Source organism: Mastomys coucha, unplaced genomic scaffold (assembly GCF_008632895.1).
Source record: "Mastomys coucha isolate ucsf_1 unplaced genomic scaffold, UCSF_Mcou_1 pScaffold8, whole genome shotgun sequence".
Lineage (NCBI taxonomy): Eukaryota > Metazoa > Chordata > Mammalia > Rodentia > Muridae > Mastomys > Mastomys coucha.
In genome coordinates, this window is record NW_022196914.1 from 35,616,377 (window position 1) to 35,637,400 (window position 21,024).

General features: G+C 41.6%; 1 protein-coding gene across 2 annotated transcripts in view; it reads right to left on the reverse strand.

Annotated features, from left to right (window-relative positions):
• The window catches only part of Ahrr (aryl-hydrocarbon receptor repressor), a 94,371-nt gene that overhangs the window by 3,684 nt on the left and 69,663 nt on the right, over nt 1-21,024 (reverse strand). For both annotated transcript variants that reach the window (XM_031360397.1, XM_031360396.1), the window contains 6 exons: nt 14,432-14,521; nt 10,226-10,355; nt 8,389-8,522; nt 4,689-4,885; nt 876-937; nt 504-642 (listed from right to left, as the gene is read on the reverse strand). In XM_031360397.1, coding sequence (XP_031216257.1) covers nt 504-642; nt 876-937; nt 4,689-4,885; nt 8,389-8,522; nt 10,226-10,355; nt 14,432-14,521 — 752 coding nt within the window. The remainder of the gene's footprint in view (nt 1-503; nt 643-875; nt 938-4,688; nt 4,886-8,388; nt 8,523-10,225; nt 10,356-14,431; nt 14,522-21,024) is intronic.

A 21,024-nucleotide genomic window follows, 5' to 3' on the forward strand; every position in this document is an offset into this window, starting at 1 on the left:
TCATGCTTGCCTTCCTTGCCCCCTAAGTTTCCAGGCAGCATGCTGTTCTTGCTCCAGGAAGGCATCTCTGGGCATGGGTGAATGCCCTCCACCAGCCATACGATCATGACTAATATGATGTCGTAGGGACTATCAAACTAAAAGAACAATCCTATGGTCGACCACAGGACACATTGTAACTACTGGACTAGTGCCCATGTGATGAAAGATGAGAAACAAGAAGGGTGCTACTAATAGCCATTTTGCTAAAGAAACCCATGGTCAGGATGGAGTGAGAGGGTGGGCAAATGGCAGGTAGGAGAAGGGCTATGACCTGAAAGGATTTCTGAAACAAACATATTCCTCCCTGACTGCTTGCTGCCCAGGCTGAGAAGATGTGTACATACAAACTGGTGTCAGGGCTACAACAAATATTTCTTTTCCATACCTATCCCACCCCTTTCATTCTGATATCCACAGTGATTTAACTTGGAACTGGGAACTGTGCAGTGTGTACCACTTACCCTGAAGCCCCCTTGGGGTCCAGCAGGTCTGGATCACCCCTGAGGCACAGACATGAAGACCTGGCTAGAGCCCGGGCCCAGTGGCTCCTATCTGTTTGTCCCCTAAACAGTGAAATGCCATTTTCTCCATTGTTCCTTCCTGTTAGGGTTTAGAGAGGGGAAAGATGTCACAATGAGGGCTAATGAGCAGGTTTGTTCTCAGCAGTGACCAGGACCAGAGTAACAGCAGCAGGCAATTATCTCAGTAGTACTCCCTGCTGGTTGTGGCATCTCTAGGGAATGCACAGAGTTCTGTGGGCATGGGGAGCTCTCCCAGGTACAAAAAGGTTCTTGCCATAGAGAAAAGCCAAGAAGATGAAGTTTTAGAAGTACCTGCTAAGTAATTGAGTTTGGGGTGCAATTCTGATTCACATAGACTTGTAACAGCTTTTGCCCTGTGAAGACCAGATAACAACATAAATGTAGGTTAATAATAAGACAATGGAAGAAGTCAGCAAGACCCCAACCCCCCTTGCCCAGACCTCCTGGCTCACACTCACACCAATGAGTCTGCCAGAAGAAAGCTGAACAAGTGAACTGCTTCTTATTCCTAGGTTGCTCTCAAAGGTTAGAGAACAGAAGATTGCTTGCTCAAAAGAAGATAGAAATTAACTCTTACACCTTTTAATCTTTATTTTGCAGGGGTTTTTTCTTATAGAACTTTTAAGGTCCAATACAAAGATAATTAATTACTTCATGAGGTTTATGGCACATAGGTGGCTTTTAGAGATTGCACCTTCCTCCCCTTCAGAAGACCAGAATAAAAATAAAGTTGGCTCTTGTGATTTGAGGAAGTTATGTTCTATACAATCATCATAACAATGAATTAGTGATCACAAAGCCACTATCCCCAGTGTAAATATGGGAGTGTTGGGCATGATGAGAGAACAGGCACTTTAAAGCTGTTTTTATTAAAAACTAAGCTCCTCACTTGGGCTCCTCACAAAGTATATAAAAGCAGGATGAAAGTCCAGTGTATCTACCTTCCCTTTGCATCTGTGTTCTTTACTTTAGATTATCTGCTTGCCTATGTACATAGGTACATTAATCATTCATGGATCTAGAAACTAGGGATACCTATCCTATTGTCTTAGGGTTATTATTGCTGTGATGAAACACCATGACCAAAAGCAACTTCAAGGGTCTGGGGGAGAAGGAGGGTTATTTCACTCCAGTCCCATATAATAATTCCTCATCGAAAGCAGAGAGGGCAGGAACTGAAGCAGGGTAGGAACTTGGAGGTAGGGGATGATTCAGAGGCCTGGAAGAATTCTGCTTACTGGCTAACTCATCACAGCTTGATGAATTACAGAACTGAAGGACCATTAGCCCAGGGATGGCACCATCCACAATGGGCTATGCCTCCTCCCCACATCGATCACTAATTAAGAAAAGGTCTACAGTTTGGCCTTATGGAGGCATTTTCTCAGTTGAGGCTCCCTCCTTTTCAGATAACTCTAACTTGTGGTTGATGTAAAAGTAGTCAGTGCATTATTGCATTCCTCTTAAAGGCTTAAGGCACAAAAATAAGAATAATGGAGGAGGCTTGTCAGCTCTTTACTACAGTCTGTTTCATATTCTTTTTTTAATGGCTTTTTAAAGATAGAGTTTTTCTGTGTAGCTTTGGCTGTCCTGGACTCACTCTGTAGACCAGGCTAGCCTTGAACTCATAGAAATCTGCCTGCCTCTGCCTAATAAGTGTTAAGATGCAAGCGCCACCACCACCACCTTGCTCTGTTTCATGTTCTTGAAGGTGACTAGAGGCCTCTAGTCATTTCCTCAAACCTGCAGACACCTTAGATTCTAACAACAGAAGGGCTTCATAAGACAGACTGTCCATGATGGTAGGGTAGAAGCTTGAAGAAATATTAACTATCTCCTGAGATCCAGTTTATCTTCTCAAACAATAAGGATTTCTTCAGACCACTTTGCAGAACCAGAACTGACTCAATAGTTAACCAGATTATTGTGCCTTGACTAGAACTGCTTAATTAAGCATACCTCTTACCCCTACTCCAATTCTGCCTCTGTTTAATCCAAAATTTTACGTGCATGCTCCAAATACGGGACCTTTTCATATCTTCCTGTCTTCTATGTACTAGATCAATGTCTTCCTTCTCCATCTTTATCACTATTGGTGTCTTTAATGGACATATTTGGATGAGTAGCCAAGTCTGGCCTGCATAGGGATATTGGAGTCATAGATTTTGCTATTAAATTCTATTTAGCATAATTTTGAGTCATCCTGATAGGCCCGTTTTGCTTTTTGAAGGAGAAATTTAAGTGTCTTGTCTGGTGATGCCCTATCCCTCTACTGGGCTTCGAACTCTATCTGCTGGACTCACCCCATAGTCCTCTGTGCAGTATGGCTTATCTCTTTGTACCTGGGATTTGTGAGGAGTTTTGAGACTGAGAGAGGGGGACGTCTGATCTGCTAAGTCACTGCTGGGAATGTGTATGTACTCTTTGAGAACCATATTTTCTCACTGTGTATCTATGGGCAATGACAAAACTGTAGCAAGTACTGATTTGGAGATTTGAAATAAATTTTAGCAGGCAGGTAAAAGAACATAGCAGGGTGAAGAAATGAATAGGAACATCCAACCCAGAATCTTAGTTAAGAAAGCTGTGAGAGACGACAGCTGCTCCTGCAGCAACAATACAACTGCTCTCAGAGTCAGCTCTCAGGGCCTGGCACCATCATCTCTGCCCCTGCAGAGAATGAATTGTGGTGCTGCTGCCTTCAGAAATCCTATAAATCCATGTATATATCTCCCTGGAAGGAGGGTGGCCTCTGTACCCAATCTTGTGCCCATCATGCCTCCAAGACAGAGTGAAATGGTACTAGAAATTGCATTTTTCTTCTTGGGATTAAAGGTTGCACCAGAATTCTCTCTCCCAGTCCATCTCTGAGAACAGCATTAGTGCTCTCAGACTTTACTACTACTATAGTGGAACAGGAGAAAGTATTGCCTACAATCTATGTGGAAAATTGTTGTGCAGTGCAGCAGTTTCTACCTAGATTAAAACCTTCCATCTCAGAGGGAAACTCCTTAAGACATTGGATGTAAGAGGAATATTTACCAACAGGATTTTTACAGTGAGGAAAACAACAAGATGTTCCAAGGGAAGTAAGTAACTAAAAATACCTTCAGGAAGAACCTGAAACTGAACAGATTCACTAAGCACCTCCAAAGCGTATACAAGCAGTAAAAACTGCTAAGAGTCTCACAAGCCAAGCTGCCTAGAAGACCCTCAGATGAGCTGAGATGATTAGAAAAGGATCAGACCAACTGAGCCACCGGGAAAGGCCACTGTGCAACATACTGAGCTGCCTGAAGGCTGTACAGGATGCTTCAGATTTCCAGCTTTCGTGGGTGGTCTCTCATGCTGGCATGGGCTTCAGTGATGCAGCTGTCTCTAAGTCATTTCTGCTCCCATGAGTAACCCTCACTTATAATCCTGTAAGTAACCCTAGTAAAACTCATTGGTCTACCAAGTTGAACTTTGTACTCTCCATACTTGGGTCTGTCATCAGTTCACCATCTTGGGTGAAAAGACCTTTGCTCATGTCTCTCCAGGAGTAATGTCATACAACAGAAATCAAATTCAGAACTGAGGCACTGCTGTCTCCCAACTCCCTATGACCTCATACTCCCAGATCACTATATCAGGTAGAATATAACTTTATATCACTCCTGGAAATGGCCCAGAAAACTAGGTATGTTTTCTACTCCTGAAAACTGAAAAATGTTACAAAACTGGTGAGACAAGAGCCTAGAAAGTTGACACAGTCCCAATAATTACCTTAGATGCCCTCTAGACAGATATCTGTGCTGTGCCCAACACCAACAAACTGAAGATGAGGCAGGCTCTGTAGAGGTGACATGCTATTTTGGCCTCTCTCTGGGGACTGAGCCTGGAGGTTAAGGGCAGCTTTAGCACAATGGAAGTGTGTGGTGCTATGGTTTGCACCAATTTTGAAAAGATACCTTTCCCTAATAGTTGTGAAGTACATTGTGAAATGGTTTTAAAAATATCAAACTTCATATTTATTATTGACTGGGGAAACATATATAGAAATTACAACATGTGGGGCATATTGCTGTCATAATTCAATGTCATGAGGTGACAATTCATACTCACCTTGAGTCCATCGTAACCACAATGTCTGCCCTGTGCTTCGCCTTCAAGAATGTGCTTTTCATTTTCATCTCAGTCACAGAAGGCAGGACTGGCGCCACAATGCAGAACAATGAGAGCCGAGGAGGCAGGGCTGTTCCTGAGGGTGTCTTCTTCTTCTGTCCAAACAGGAATTTTAGTTTTCCTTGGAACTGCATAGTCTAGTGTTTTAAAGAGACAGAAAGATGGCATGCTGTTTACAGAGCAGACTCAAGTATGTGAAGGTAATTTTGTAGCAATACTATAAAGCAGGCCTAATCCTAAGACTTTAGGAAACACCTGCCTCCACTATGTTAGTGGAGCTCAACCTCTGGAGGACCAGCTCTGCCATAGGACTACAGTTATTTATTGTCAATCTCATGACCATTTATGAATAGCATGTCACCATGCACGTGTTGGCACGCCCATCCTCCATGTGTCTATATAGGCAGTCATGAGCACATGTCTACCTAAGTGGTCACTGACCTATATCCAGCCATCAGTCATCTTTTGCAGAAGTTCCCTGGAACTTATTCCTAAGAGCTGATCAAGCTTTAACTTTTTATTTCCAAATTAGCACTCCTCACTTTTAATAAGAAGATAAAGACAGGTTGATTTTTATTAATCTAGAATATACAATGTGTGCTTAAATGCCAGCACAGAGCATAGGCATTTGTGATAAGATGATAAAATAAAATATATTTTTATATATGGAAGGGTGCTGTATCACTGAATTAGTTCCTAAGTTCCTTCAGGATTCTCCTGCCTTCACATGACCAAGCATCAGGAACCCATATTTTCTCTATCCTTTTAGGCATTCATCTTATCTTCCTCCATCCATCTTCCCAGCTTTCCAGCTCATCCACCCAGCCATGCCTGAGTATATCTGAAGGACCCTAGCCAGCCCTGCTCAAATGCTGTGCTGGCAGGCCTTGTCCTTCCCTCATTAGCTCCTTCCCTCTCCCTTGTAAACCATAGGTTACATCCCTAAAACAAGTCTTCAAGGTCTATTCCCTTATTTGGACACTTTCTTATGCCAAACTCACTCCTGAGACTGACTACCAAAGTTCAGCAATCAAAAGCCAGTAAGTAGCACTCCTCCATGGTCTCTGCATCAGTTCCTGCCTCTAGGTTCCTGCCCTGTTTCAGTAAGTATGTCCTGCCCTGACTTCCTTCAATGATAGACTAGGATGTGGAAGTGGAAGTCAAATGAACCCTTTCGTCCACATCTTGCTTTTAGTTATGATGCTTCATTACAGCAATAGTAACCCTAACTAAGGCAGGTTCCTGTTAACACATACCTGTAATGCATATCGAAGCCCCCAGGCCCCTCTGTCTTACAAACCTCTTCCCCATTACTTAAACTTCCAGGTTCCTTCCCACTGTAAAGCCAGCAAGGTTTTCCCCACTTTTTGCTATTCTCTGACTTCTAAGAGATAGCTTTGGCCATTTGAACTTTTCTTTCCACTCAAGCAGTGATCTTGTTCAGTGATTTCACTGTGCTCCCACTTAGGTGAGGAGAGTAGGAACTCAGTTTTGAAAGATTAAGCAGAAGGGACCAGTTAAAGATAGCCTCAGGTATGGACCGTGGGCCTAGAATCTGCCATGGCCCATCATGGCAGCTATGCTCTGGAAGCATGTATGACAGACATGCCCAGAGTAGGCCTAAGTGTAACTAGAAAAGGCCATTCTGATTTCCTCCTCTGGTCTTCTGAAGGCACTGACTAGGCATTATATTAACATCTTTATTTTTTTCATCTTTTTTTAAAAAAGAAAATTTTATGAAAACCCAAAACCAACCAAGGAAAGGTTAGTGAAAATAGGAGCTCCTAGTCTACCAGCTGGTATGAATCCCTTTTCCTGTGAGTTATCTGGAAAGAACTGGGAACATTGTCAGCAGAGGAAGGGCAAGTATCATAAGTTAGTAACACTGGGAGAGAGTGTCTATCCTGTGTGTGGAATGATCCTCAAAAGTCAGTTTGGGGGTAGCTCACAGAACCATGGACAGGAGCTGCGTAAAGCTGGTATGAATTAGAAAAACCTCCACAAGGTGTTATAGACCAAGAGTGTATACTGAGGTTCCAGGCATAACTCATAAGGTTTCCTGGGCCTTTCTCAAGTGTGCAGTAAGGAATTTGTCATCCCAGACTTTGATGGATGGTCAGTAGGGTTCTGCAGATCCCAGGGTTTTACTTCTGGGGCTCCATAGTTCAGGTGAGGGTGATAGCCCCTTCTGCCTGGAAACTCTGTCCAATTGGAGGAGATGGGATCTCCCCATGACCCTTACTCTGTGTTGTAGAGATGTGAACCCCTCAGGAGCTTTTGCCGGGTTATTTATTAAGAGACAGGACACATATGCCAGGCTTGTTCTAGGTGGGCTAGAAGGACCATATGCAGTGGTCACAGGATCTTATGGTCCTAGGTCCACAAATCTGTCTGGGAAGCTGAGCCCAAGTGTCCTGAACACTAGGAGATGAGGTCCATCAGAGGACTCAGAGTACTTGCCAAGACAAGGCAGAGTGTCCAGGGGCTCTCAGACAGCTGTGACCATTGGGTAGAGAGAGTGCAGGGACCAGGAGCCAAGGTTCTGACAAGGCAAATGCAGTGTGGCCTGGCAAGGTAGGCAGGTTCCAAAGTCCTTGCTCTGCTAAGTCCCTGGAGGATAACCTCCTCTTCTCTTCATATGGAGGAGGAAGAGGAAATAGTCAAATGTAAAAAGTAGAAACCCAGGGCTAGAAAGATGGCTCTATGTTAAGAACACATGTTGCTCTTGTAGATCTGGGTTCAATTCCCAGTATCCACACTGGTTCAAAACACTGTGTAACTCCAATTCCAGGGGATTTGATACCCTATTCTGATCTCAGTGGGCATGAAGCATGAACATGGTACTATGTACATGCAGGAAAACCACTCTCATATAGAATAATAAAACATATAAATCTAATAAGAAAAAAAAAGAAAAAACTATTACATTCTAAAAAACCCAAGTGCTCTGGGGAAAAGGGCTGAAACCAAAACCTTGGATAAAGGTCTGTGGACTCAGCTGTGCCATAGTACACATGTGGAGATCAGAAGATAACTTCCAAGAGTTGGCTCTCCCCTTGCACTACAAAAATCCTAAAGATCAAACTTGGGTTGCCATGTTTGACATCAAGCATATTTACCCACTGACCAAACTCATCAGCCTTCTATCTATCTATCTGTCTATCTATCTGTCTGTCTGTCTGTCTATCGATAGAGTCTTATGCACCCCAGGCTGGCCTTGGATAATTGAACTTCTGACCCTCCTACTTCCACCTTCCAAGTGCTGGAATTTTAAGTGTGATTCACCATATACAGTTTATGTGGTACTGAGGATTAAATCCAGGGCTTTGTACATGCTATGGAAGTACTTTACTAATTTACTACATCTCCTGTCCTAGAAAAAAGCCTTTTAAAATGAGTTTTAAATAAATGCACAACTAAACTTAAGTTGAAATTGTTGTCAGTTTTTAAATATTTCATCTGTTTTTCTCCCAATCCTCTAGGTCTTCTCTCATCTCCTCCCCATCTACCTACAAGTGCTGTTAAGGTCTAGCTCTGCCAGCTTACTGACTTGGAAACTCTACATAGTGTTCACTCTGTCCCACCTTTTGCTCACCACAGTAGAAGGTACCCCACATGTCCCTGGCATCCATCCACTCACCAGAAAGCCAGAGGTGCTGTCCAGCAGGCAGCGAACACGACAAATGAAGGAGCGTGTCAGGAAGGCTGAGTACTCTGAGGGCAAGCCCTTGCCCCCCGCTTGGGCCCTGAGCAGCTTCCCCAGGACAGCATTGTCTGACAAGATAATGCAAATAATACCAAGTAATTGTGATTAATTTTGCTAGGAAACAACAGATGGGAGCTATCAAGATAGTGGATACACATATAGGAGAATCTGGCTGCTACAAAGCATGTAACAAACATACCATTCCTTCTGGAATGCACATCTCTCCATGAGTCTCCAAATCTTTGTCATTTCCCGTGTCTCTAAGAGACAATGCTTTGTTTTTATTGGTGCTGATTTTGTTTTCATTGGCGCTTTCTGAGCCATTGATTTTTACCACTGTTGCATGTGTGACTAAGGGTCAGTTGCTTAGTGTTGTTTGAGCTGTATAAATGATATGACATGTAGCCACTTTCAATCTAAGGCGAATTACACTGTTAGATGTTTAAGTTAGGTGGAAATTTTTCTTTGAATTATTTAAATTTTAGAAAACCATCTGAATGAACTCCTGGATGAAGTCCAGGACCCAAATGGCCAATCCTCCAAGTCTACTGTTGCCTACTACTTATGGGAAACATTCTATGCACACCTCATCAGTTGGGTATTGGTTGGGTGGGTATAATGTATTTGTTGGGGAGTGATCTATAGGATTATAGTGCATAAAGGATAACTACATGGAACATTTTGTTTTCGTTTTTCAGTTAACTGTAAACTGGCCTAAAGCTGTGACCTGGAAGATAAGAAGCTTGAGAGAGGGTTTGGTTTTTGGTTTTGGTTTTTTTTTAAGAGTGTCAAATTCTTAGGCTTTTAGGAAGTGTTGAAAATATCAAACAGAGCAGAGCCTGCAGTCTGGATCTTGTATGTGCTCCAAAGCCACATGGACCCCAGCCTACAGTGGTAGAACCTATAAGAGGCAGCGAGGGGTAGTAGAGCTATATACTTGAGAAGTATGATGGGATTGTGTTACAATTTAAAGTGATGTGTTTGGGTGTTAACACAACAGTGGTTAGAGTGACAATTATTAATCGTGACTGTCAAATTGATAAACTCTATAAGAGCCCAGGAAATAAACATCTGAGCAGGTTTGTGAGGGAATTTTAGACTGGGTTAATTGTGGTGGGAAGATCCACCTGAAGTGTGGTAGCACCATTCCATGACCTAGGCTGAATAAAAAGGGTACCAGGATCCATGTCTGTTTCCTAACCATGCACGCAATGTGACCAGCTGTGTGATGCTTCTGCTGCCATGCCTTCTCTGTGTGGTGGGCTATATCTTCCAGCACTGTACAGAATAAACCCTTCCTTCCTTCCTTCAGCTGCTTTTATTAAGTATTTTGTTGCAGCATCATCTAAAGTAACTAATATGGACCTGATTCTCTTTTTCTTTCCTCTCTGAGTTGGATGGCAGATAAGGATTTTACCTCACCAGACACTTTTACTGTACTGTGCTGCCCTTCACTAAATGCCTAAAAGCAAAGGATCCACAGTCAATGAACTGAAGCCTCCCAGAATAACCTTTTTCTCTCTGAGCTGAGTATCTCAATTATCTGTCATAGTGTAGAGCAGAGCAGAGTGGAGCAAGCACAATGACACGAAAGCCCTCAGTGGCCACACAGAGCCTGGGATGGACCAATTGCTGTCTGGAGGAGTGTGGAGAGGCTGGAGAGTGTGGAGAGGCTGAGGGAGTGTGGAGAGGAGTGGTCAAGAGAAAGAATACTGGAGAAAATTCCAAGTGGATATAAAGGAAAATGTGGATGCCAATGAAGTTGGCTCACCTGTGTCAGCATGTGGGGACTGCCCAAACACCACCTGAGGAGGGTCCATGGCCCAGTGTAGCTGTCTGCAGAAGTCCTGCCGGTCATCCACATGGATGTAGTCATAAATGTTTTGATGCATTACGTCTGTCTGAAATACAGAAGCAGCTGCTTTAGCTTCGTCCTGAATCTACATGTTCTGGTGACTGCGAACCACAGGATCCCCACATCAACCATCCAAGAGCAGGTCACTTGTGCAAAGAGAGCTTTGAGAAAACCACAGAGCTTTACTCTTGAGGTTTCAACAGCCCTCCTGGAAGGGTGAGCCTCCGTGGTCATGTCACCCCGGGCATGTTCACTTTGTGGCCCCCAGGATCTGGCCTTCATGGTGGTATCATTATGTACTCGGAGCTGTGGGTGCTCAGGCAGATGTTTTTCTTTCCTAAGTCAACTGTGGTACTTCATGCCAATTGTGTCATATATTTCAACCTACCCAGGTCCATGATGCATCTAGGACCCACCAGATCATGGATCTCACTCTGGTCCTCTTTCCTCTAACCTCTTTAAAGAAAATCAGATGAAGGGAAGCCAAATATTTCAGGCACTGGAGCCCTCTTGTAGCTATCTGGTGGACAGAGTGGAATCTTCGGCCTGCAAAGCCTGACATTAAGGTTTTGACAATGCCAGGGACAGATTACCCATAAACTTGGAGAGGTGTCCTGTCATTCTTACTATTCTCAAAAGGAAGAGTCGGGCGTACTCTTTGCACTGGGAACCCAGCCTACTAAAGTCATCAAGGCTGGCAGCATCTCTATAGGACTGGGTTCTCTATTATGAGAACCCAGTCCTATAGATAGAGTCTATTTCTGGGTTTCATCCATTTTAGAAAGGATGAATTTAGATGAATGATTATAATAACCAGAAGACTTTTCCCAGATAGGGAAATGTCCTTTAGTAATCAAACAAAAATGTTATATTTTAACAATATAACTAGCAGTTTCGCCCAGAGTCATGAAAATCCATCATGTTTTCCCCAAATCCTTATCCTTTCCCCCCATCTTTGGTAACTTTGTGGAGAAGCTCTGTGGCACGCCAGATATTAAATAAGATTCTCCCTGGGAGGTGGCAGAAGGATGCGGCTATAAATGTACACTGATTCAGTGGCGACACCATCAATCTAAAGGGAACATTTTACAAAGGAATGTTCAGACACAGCCCAGAGAAAAGGCAGAGAGTAGGTCAGAAATGGCTGCTGTCTGGTGAGTGATGTCCAGGGCCAGGGCTCTGGAGGCAGTTGTGGGCCTGAGGCATAGGAATCTGTGACAGAGGTGAACACACTAGCTTATGTGCTTGCCTTCCCCCCACCTCTTTTTTAAAGAGATGTTCTCAATATACATCCCAGGCTTATCTCTAACTCATGATCCTTTTACCTTCAGCCCTCCAGTGCTAAGATTACAGGTTTAGCCATCACAGTCCCCGCAACCTGAATTGAAACACTGACACTGATGCATAGCAGAAGTTGACTTTGAGTTGAGAAAATCTCCATTTGAGGAAGCATGATGTCGGAGCCTCTTCAGTCACCCCTAAATTATGACTCAGGCTACACAAACAGGTTGGATCAGATACCAAAGGAATACTGGATTCTGTGGAATCTATCTTTTGGCCCATTTTGGGGGGCAGCATCACCTTTATCTGGTGGCATTTTAAAATGTAGCCTCTTTCCTCCTATCTCTGCCTTGCTGTCTCTAGAGATATCTGTCACCCCCCTGATATTCACTTTAGCTATGATACACAGCAGGAGATGCAATGGCTTTTCTGGCTTGGTTGACTGCTGGAGTGGATGTTCTCATAGGTCCTAGACACTGGTCTTTGAGCTGTGCTGTTTATGGGTTTGCTTGATTGTACTTTCCCACTTGGCCTCCTATGATGTAGTCTCTAAGATACTTGTTTCTTGCCATGTGGTAATACCCTCCTCTCCTAGGAATGTTACTGTATTTACACCTGCATGTCAATGGAGATTCTAGAACTAGAGGGCCAATGTTTACCAGAAGTGTATCTGCTTCTACTATAATCACATTAACTGTGTAGTTTGATGTGAAGAAGGGTGACATCTTCATGATTGTAATGAGTCTTCCTTCTGGGTAAGGCTTATTTCACTGTGCATTTAAACCAGTCTTAATGTAATTAAATTATCACCACCATTATCATCACCACCACCACCATCATCATTATCATCATCATCATCATCATCATCATCATCATCATCATCATCATCATCTCTTTGACTGTTCTGTAAGTCACTGAGTACTTTCATCCTAAGAATATGGTGGGTTTTGCAGACAGTGCTTTTTCTTTTCTCTTCTTTTTTTTCCTTAAAAAAATATTTATTTTATGTATGTAAGCACACAATTGCTCTCTTCAGACATACCAGAAGAAGGCATCAGATTCCATTACTGATGGTTATGAGCCACCATGTGGTTGCTGCAAATTGAACTCAGGACCTCTAGAAGAGGAGTCAATGTGCTTAACTGCTGAGCCATCTCTCCAGCCCCAGTTGGTGCTTTTTCCATGTGTGCTTTTAATTAGAGGAACTACTGATTCAGTCGGGCACAGTGGGTATCAATGATTTTCAGAGTGAGGGTGCAAGTAGGTGCTGTAGCACACACACTCTCTTCACCTGTTTTGTGCCTGTGGTGGGTGGGCGGGGGGGTGGCCCTGGGCTTTGTAGAACCATCAGAGTGTAGTTTTCACTGTCCACTGGCCTCCCCAGAGTCTTGTCTATATCTCTACATGCCTTAGTTAGTGAAGGGAGGTATCCAGGTTAATGTGAGCGGCAGTAAACCAGAGCAAGGGTCAGACGAAACAATGGGAGATGCAGCAAAGCCAGAAGGAAGGGCAGAACAAAGCCATATATTTCTATGACAATTAGAAGAAAGCATGAAATAGTTTTAGATTGGAGAAGCAAAGTTCTTGCCGGGCAGTGGTGGCACATTCCTTTAGTCCCAGCACTTGGGAGGCAGAGGCAGGAGGAGTTCTGAGTTCAAGGCCAGCCTGGTCTACAGAGTAAGTTCTAGGACAGCCAGGGATACACAGAGAAACCCTGTCTCAAAAAAAAAAGAAAGAAAGAAAGGAAGGAAGGAAGGAAGGAAGAAAGAAAGAAGGAAGGAAGGAAGGAAGGAAAAAAGAAAGAGAGAGAGAGAAAGAGAGAAAGAAAGAAACTCCTGTTTTAATATTTAGTATCATACATGTGATGGCTCTTTGTCCTTCAGGGTTTCCTAGAGCATGTGCCACAAAGGAAAACCAAGAGAAGTAATGGGGAATACATGAGAAGGCATGAAGATGACATAAAAACTAGAAACTGCAGCTGCCAAGAGAAGCAGTCTTTATTTCAGCTTCAGGACACCAGCCATACAGTACAACACAAGGGCAAGCCTATATTTTAAAAATCCATATGTCTGGCAACTGTAATTTTTACCTTCTTGGGAAAGGCATGTATGTATCTACTAACTGGGTAGATAACATGGGTAGCTGTCCTCACTCAGAACATTGTTCACTTGGGGACAGCTGCTGCAGGTTACTGTAAGGGAATAGGCAGTTTCCAGAATGAATATGCTTCACAGGCCTAAATGTTAACGCTGTGCTGGTCTGAAGAAGCTGGCTAGTATAGTCAGGCAGCCCCAGGAAGGGACTGGCTCTGGACTTTTGAAAAGCATTTAATAAACGATGCTCCTGAGAGCAAGAGTCTATTGTAACATTTTTATGAAATACTTTGCATAAAGTAAAGACAATGAAAATAGTTTCTATAATGAAGGGAAAACTTATTTATTGATATTTTTAACAGTTAAAGAGAGATTAACAGAGCTAGGAGTTCTTTGTCAGTCTCTAGATGGATGCACCAGGTAATCTAATTACAGGTGAATGGAACTGGAAGAAATTATGACTGGAATATACTAAATATATGGAGTTTAAGGCATGGAGTTATCAAATGAGATGGTGCTCTAAATATGAGAAGTTGAGAATTCTCTAAATATGAGAAGTCTCAGCCCACTCAGGGTCACCTAGCACCACAATGCTCCACTGAAGTTGTCATGCTGTCCTAGACAAAGCTGTGTCGTGTGACATAGAAGGCTTGAATGGAACCCAACATTTAATATATTTTGAAAATTTGTATATACTTGAAATTGGTATACATTTAATGTACCAAAAGGATATTTTGGCTTAATTTACCTGATGGAAGCCCAGATAGTCCACAATTGTTGCAGATGCATAAAAGATCATCCCTTCAGCACTCACCACCAGAGCAAAGCCATTGAGAGACTAAGAGACAAAAAAGACAACAAACGAAATTGAATTGGCTCACCCAAAGTGAAAAGAACAAGAGGTGGTTAATTCTATATAAATTCCCAACCTTCTTCCCATTTTGCGTGACCTCTGGAAACGTTCTCATCAACTTTTTACCTCCTTTTTGAAGTCCCCATTTACAGGAGATGGAGGAAGTTGCCCACGGCTTGCAAGGCTGAAGACTCAGGTCTCTTCCCAGGAGATATAGAGTGCACATTTAATGACATACAAGCAGCATCAGGATTAGATACGAGGCATCATTACAAGAGAAAGCAAAATGGGAACTGTTGACTCCATTGTCCAGTCTTCTGTATAATATTTTGGAATTTTTTCCAACTTTTGTAAAATTTTATGTCCAAATTCTTTCCTAATTTTGGTGTCTAGTGGAAAAAAACCAACCTGGTCCATTCTCCATCATTTTGACCTATTTATTTAGGACAAGAGCAATATATTCCTTTAAATTCTGGTTTGCTGTGGCAATCATCCAACGGGCACATTTGGGGAGATGCTAGGCACAAAGGGCTAAACTTTAATACTTATCAATTCAATGGCTTTTATTGTACTCAATAACTCAAGTTTTAAATTTTTTACTCTATGTTTATGGATGCACAATTCTATCTTACCTTGTTTATAATAATTCAATCTCAGTTATATCCACAGTTGTGGGCTCTTCAAAGTGTATGGCTATGCTGTGTTTAAGTTGGGCTCTTTTTGTTTGAAAAGCAAATCTATGTTCTGCCACAGTAGTTCTCAGAAATATTACTAACGAAGGTGTCCAGTATACCCAAAGCCACTTACTGTCCCCACCAGTGAGTATTTGTGTGTCTGGCGTCTATCCACCCACTCATCAATTATCTACTTACCTACCTATCATTTGTCCAACATATCTTTCATCTGCTATTTGTTTATTCTATATCTATAAATTGGTTGTCTGTATCTACCTATTTATCTCTGTCATCATAAAGAAGATAGTATGGAGGCTATCTCATGAGTATCAAGCACAATATGTAGACTATCTTAATCTCCCCTCACCCTGTGAGATCAAAGGAGTCTGTGCCAACCTGGGCAGTGCAGAATCTGAAGACTGGGTTCAGTGTGTATCCTTGAAACACAGATAATTGGAGATCATCTCTTTGTAACACATTCCTTTAATTCTTAATATTGTAGGTATGCCCCACTTTTTTTTTCAAGTCAGTTTGTTAGGTGATAAATTAAATTTTGGTTTCATAGCTTTTATTTCTTTGATTATTAGTAAGATTAAAAACATTCCATGCATTTATTGATAGCCTGAGTTTCCTCCTGGCAAATGACCTATGCATGTCATGTACCAATTTCTCTCTGAGTGTTTATTCATGTTAATAGATGTGGTGAGCCTCACAGCATGTAATTGCAGAAATATCAGCAATGAATCCCAGGAATCCAAAATGTTTATTACAAAAGAAAGAAGGGATAAGCACACTTTAAAAATGGAAGAGAAACCAACTGTATTTCGTGGAAGCAGAAGGAAGAACAAATAAAGTAAGTGAAATCAGCGAAATGGTTTATGTCCCTCTTTATCCCTGTATATCTTGTAGGCAGAAAAAATTGTGGATCAGGTTTTTTGACTGGATTGGTATCACTATTCCTCCACTGGAAGACTTTCCTGGTTACAGGAGGTGGCCATTTCAGGGTCTATATCTCTTATTGCTAGGAATTTTTGTTGTTGTTGTTGTTTTTGAGACAGGGTTTTTCTCTGTATAGCCTTGGCTGCCCTGGAACTCACTCTGTAGACCAGGCTGGCCTTGAACTCAGAAATCCCCCTGCCTCTGCCTCCCAAGTGCTGGGATTAAAGGCGTGTGCCACCATCGCCTGGCTATTGATAGGAATCTTAGCTAGGACCAACCTCATAGATTCCTGGGAGTTTCCATTGTAGGTTTCTGGCTCCCCACAGAGATTCTCCCTCCCCTCATGATTCCAGTTTTCTCTCCCTTCATCCTCCCCAAACTTGATCCCTCTACTACCACTCTCCACCCCCCTCTCTCACCCAGTTCCCTCTCTCCTCCCAATCCTGATGTCTATTTTACTTCCCCTTCTCAGTGAGATTCAAACATCCTCCTCTGGGCCCTCCTTGTTATTTAGCTTCTTTGAATCTGTGGATTGTGGCAAGGTTATCCTGTACTTTACACATAATATTCACTTATAATTGAGTCCATATGTTTGTCTTTCTGAGTCTTTATCATTCAGGATGATATTTTCTAGTTCCATCCAGTTCCCTTCAAATTTCATTATGTCCTTATTTTTAATAACTGAGTAATAATCCATTGTGTAAATGTACATTTTCTTTATCCATTCTTCAGTTGAGGGACATCTATGTCATTTCCACTTTCTGACTATTATAAATAAAGCTTCTATGAACATAGTTGAGCAAGTGTCCTTGTAGGAGCATCTTTTGGGTATATGCCCAGAAGTGCTGTTTAGCTTCAACAGGAGATGTACCTAGTCCTACTGCAAATTGATAGGCCAAGGTGGGTTGATGTCTAGGGGAGGCCTCCCCTTCTTTGAGGAGAAATGAAGGGGAATGAGAGGAGGTGACGTGGGGAGGGAGTGGAAGGAGAGGAGGGAGGGGAAGTTGCAGTGGAATGTAAAGTAAATGAATGAATGAATGATAATAGATGAAAAGAAAATGGTTTATGGCAAATAACAGAGGTCACCTACAATAACAAAATTGCATTTTTAAAAAATTTGTATGTAGAGTGAAAATCTCCAACAAGAGTCTTCAAGGAAAATTCAAGTTTCAAACATCAGAAATTTACAGATCTTACAGTTTTAAAAGAGATTATAAGTAGATATTAAGTGTGAAATTTAGAAAATTAAACATGTAATAAAACAGGTGATAATTTGAAATATATAACTTAACAAAAGTGATAGAAAAAATCTAACTACCACAGTATCTACTTTTGTTTGTCTAATTTTGGTTGCTAGGGATGGAACACAGGTCCTTACACATGCCATGCAAGTTATCACTACTAAGTTTCATTTCCACTTCTGTTAGTATCTATTAAACAAATTAACTTTGTAATCAAAACTTTCCCACAAAAATATTTACATCACACTGACAAAGAACTTTCCCAGAATATAAAAACAGCTTTTCCAAACCAACAATAAAAAGATTTTTTTAAAAAAAGCTAAATTAAAAATATGAGCCTAAACCAAATTATTTTAAATTATTTTAGGCTAATATTTTACAAAAGAGAAAGGGTGAGGTCCACAATACACATATGTTCAGGATTCCTAATCGTCAGAGAAATATAAGCCAGAATCACATGAAGATACTTTTTCACATGTAAGGACAGTTTCAACAAAACTGAGCACAAAAGCACAGGGCCTTGTAGGAGATTATTTGGTGTGAATGGAGCCACCTGAACACTGCAGAAAACACTGTCAGTTCCTGTGGAATCAAACACACTTCCTCCACAGGGCCCAGAAATCTAATCTTGGTACTTTTTACACTTAATCATTTCCTGCTTTATTAAAACAGACATTTAAAATGATGTAACAACATGGAATATACCACAACTATAATCTTTTTGTTTTAAAATGTCTGTTTACTTCCTTTAGAAAAATGAGATTTTCTTGTAATGACAGAATAGGTCCAGGCATCATTGTAGACTTTTTGATCAGACCAGGAAAGTACAGGTAATAAGTAAATAAATAAGTCAAGGTGGGAGTCTATCAAACCATGAAGCTTCTGCACAGCAAAATCTCAACAGAGGCAGCAGACACAAAGGGAAAATCTCTACAGACTAACTACATTTTGGCAAATGATTAATACCTATAATATATAAAGAACATACACAGTTTAACAGTAGAAAGAAAAACAATCTGATTTAAACATGGGCAAAGGATCTAATAGACATTTGTGGAAAGAAAATATATAAACTAATGGCCAACAGGTTTACTAAAAGTGCTCAGCATCTCTGATATTGGGGAAATGCAAATCAAACCAGTGTGATGTCATTTCATCATCTTAATAGTTATGATCTAAAAGATTAAATGTTCAAGGCACAGTAGCCTACACCTTTATTCCTATCTCTTGGGAAGCACAGACAGGCATAGTTCAAGGTTTCAGTTTCAGACATCATTATGGTCTGGCCTGAAGAGTGAGTCTGCAGACCACATAGGGAGACTCTGTCTCAAAAAGATTAAAGGTAACAAGTACTGGCAAGATGCTCCACAGTTAAAGTCCTTTGGCACCAAGCCTGATAACCTGAGTATATTTGCTTTAGGAATGTAAGATTGGCTTGATAATGGTAAATCCATTGCCCTACTGTATTACAGATCTAAGGAGAAATACCTGAGAATCCTTTATAGATAGTAAAAAGGGCCTCCAGTAAAATTCAGCACTCATTCCTAATTTAAAAGAAATGTCTTAACATGGCAGAGGCAGTTATAGTGGTGGTAATTTGTGTATTACTCTTAAGGCAGCAAGTTACTTAAAAGGAAATAAATTCAAGGTGTCTCTGATAAAATCAAGAAACAAAGCAATGCTGCTAACACCCATATCAGGGTAGAGAAACTATTGCTCAAGTGTGGTCAACCTCTTGGTTTCATAGATAAAGTTTCAATGGCACCATGAAACTTACCCTGCCTACAGCTTGCTTTGCACTATGACAGTGGAACTTGGTAATCAGTCCACAAGCTGGAAGGATGGAGGGAAAGAGGGGGGGGGCAGAGGGAGGGAAGGAGGGAGGGTGGGACGGAGGGAGGGAGGGAGACAGAGACAGAGACAGAGACGCAGAGACACAGAGACACAGAGAAACAGAGCAGGAGAGGGAAGAGGGAGAGGAGAGAGGGAGAAGAGAGGGAGAAGGGAGGAGGGAGGAAGGAGAGGGAGGAAGGAGAGGGAAAAGAGAGAGGGAGAAGAGAGAGGGAGAGGGAGAAGGGAGAGGGAAGAGGGAGGAGGGAGGAGGGAGGAGGGAGGAAGGAGAGGGAGAGGGAAACTAACTGGGAATGGCCTGGGCTTTTGAATCTTTTCCCAAACAGTTCAACCAACTAGGGAACTAGCATTCAAATACACAAAGCCTTTGGGGGCCATTCTCATTCAAACTACTACAGTATCTAAACAAATGGTATCTGTCTTAGTGAGGGTATTATTGCTGTGAAGAGACACCATGACCAAGGCAACTCTCATAAATGATGACATTTAATTGTGCTGGCTTTATAGTTTCAGAAGTTCAGTCCATTATCATTATGGCCTTGTGTAGGCAGACTTGGTGCTGGAGGAGCTGAGAGTTCTATATCTTAATTGGATTTGAAGGCAGCCAGGAGACTCTCTTCTGCAGGCAGCCAGGAGGAGGCTCTCTTCCTGTATTGGGTGGAACTTGAGCATACAGACTTCAAAATCCACCCCCACAGTGACGCACATCCTCTAATAAGGCCACACCTCCTCCAATAATGCCACATTCCCTTGTAGTGCCACTTTCCATGGGCCAGGCATATTCACACCAGCACAGTATCTGTCCATGACTCTTAGGAAGGCTCAGCTTCCAAAAGATACCCCTTTCCCAGGTGAACTTTCAAACATGCCACAATACTGATAACTTACATAGTGCTAGAAAGTTCATGCTATAGAAAATAAGCATACAATGAGAACTATAATACCATAAAAACAGAACCAAAATAAGGGATTGCATCACTCAGTATCAAAAGATACCACACTGGGTCTTTCAGATTGGTTCTGGGGCTTAAGTAGATGATAAATCAATGAGTTAGACAGGAAATCCTGACACATACCCAAGTTCACAACAGACAACAAATGCTTAAAAAGGAGACACCATCCCAAGCCACAGGACAAAGCTAGGCTTGATAAACAGTGCTTTGGGAGGATTAAATTTATTTATTAAATAAATAAAGAGAACAAATTATAGATTTGTTATTACCACTTTTTGCTAATTTATCAGAGTTGGATAATTTCCTAGTGTTTCCTCCTCATGTGCACCCACTTTCTGTGAATTAATGAGAGACAAACATCTTTTTAGGTGACTTGTCATCTTCTCCTGGGATAGTCCATTTCTGGTCCACTAAATAAGTGGCTTGAGTTACATTAGTTTATTTGGACTGTTTTGTTGTTTGTCACAAGTGAGGGTGAGCTAAATTTCTCCTTTAGTCTGTTTATATTGACTTTGGCTTCCAGTGCTTTCTATACCTTACAGAACTAGCTGGTTGGCTTCTCATATTTTTACTTGTCTGGCATGGCTGAATTGTTTCTTAAAGGTTTCCCAAAATTTTCTTATAAAACAAACCAAAAATGAACAACAAAAAAATCTGTGCAAGATATCTGCATTCCTCAATTACATGGAGAATCTCTTTCTTACTATTGCCATAGTCATTTTATTCAGATAGTATATGTCCTAAATCTTAAAGTATTTCTCAGACACATGCTCCACCATGTTCAAAGCAGCCTTATTTATAATAGCCAGAAACTGGAAACAACCCAGATG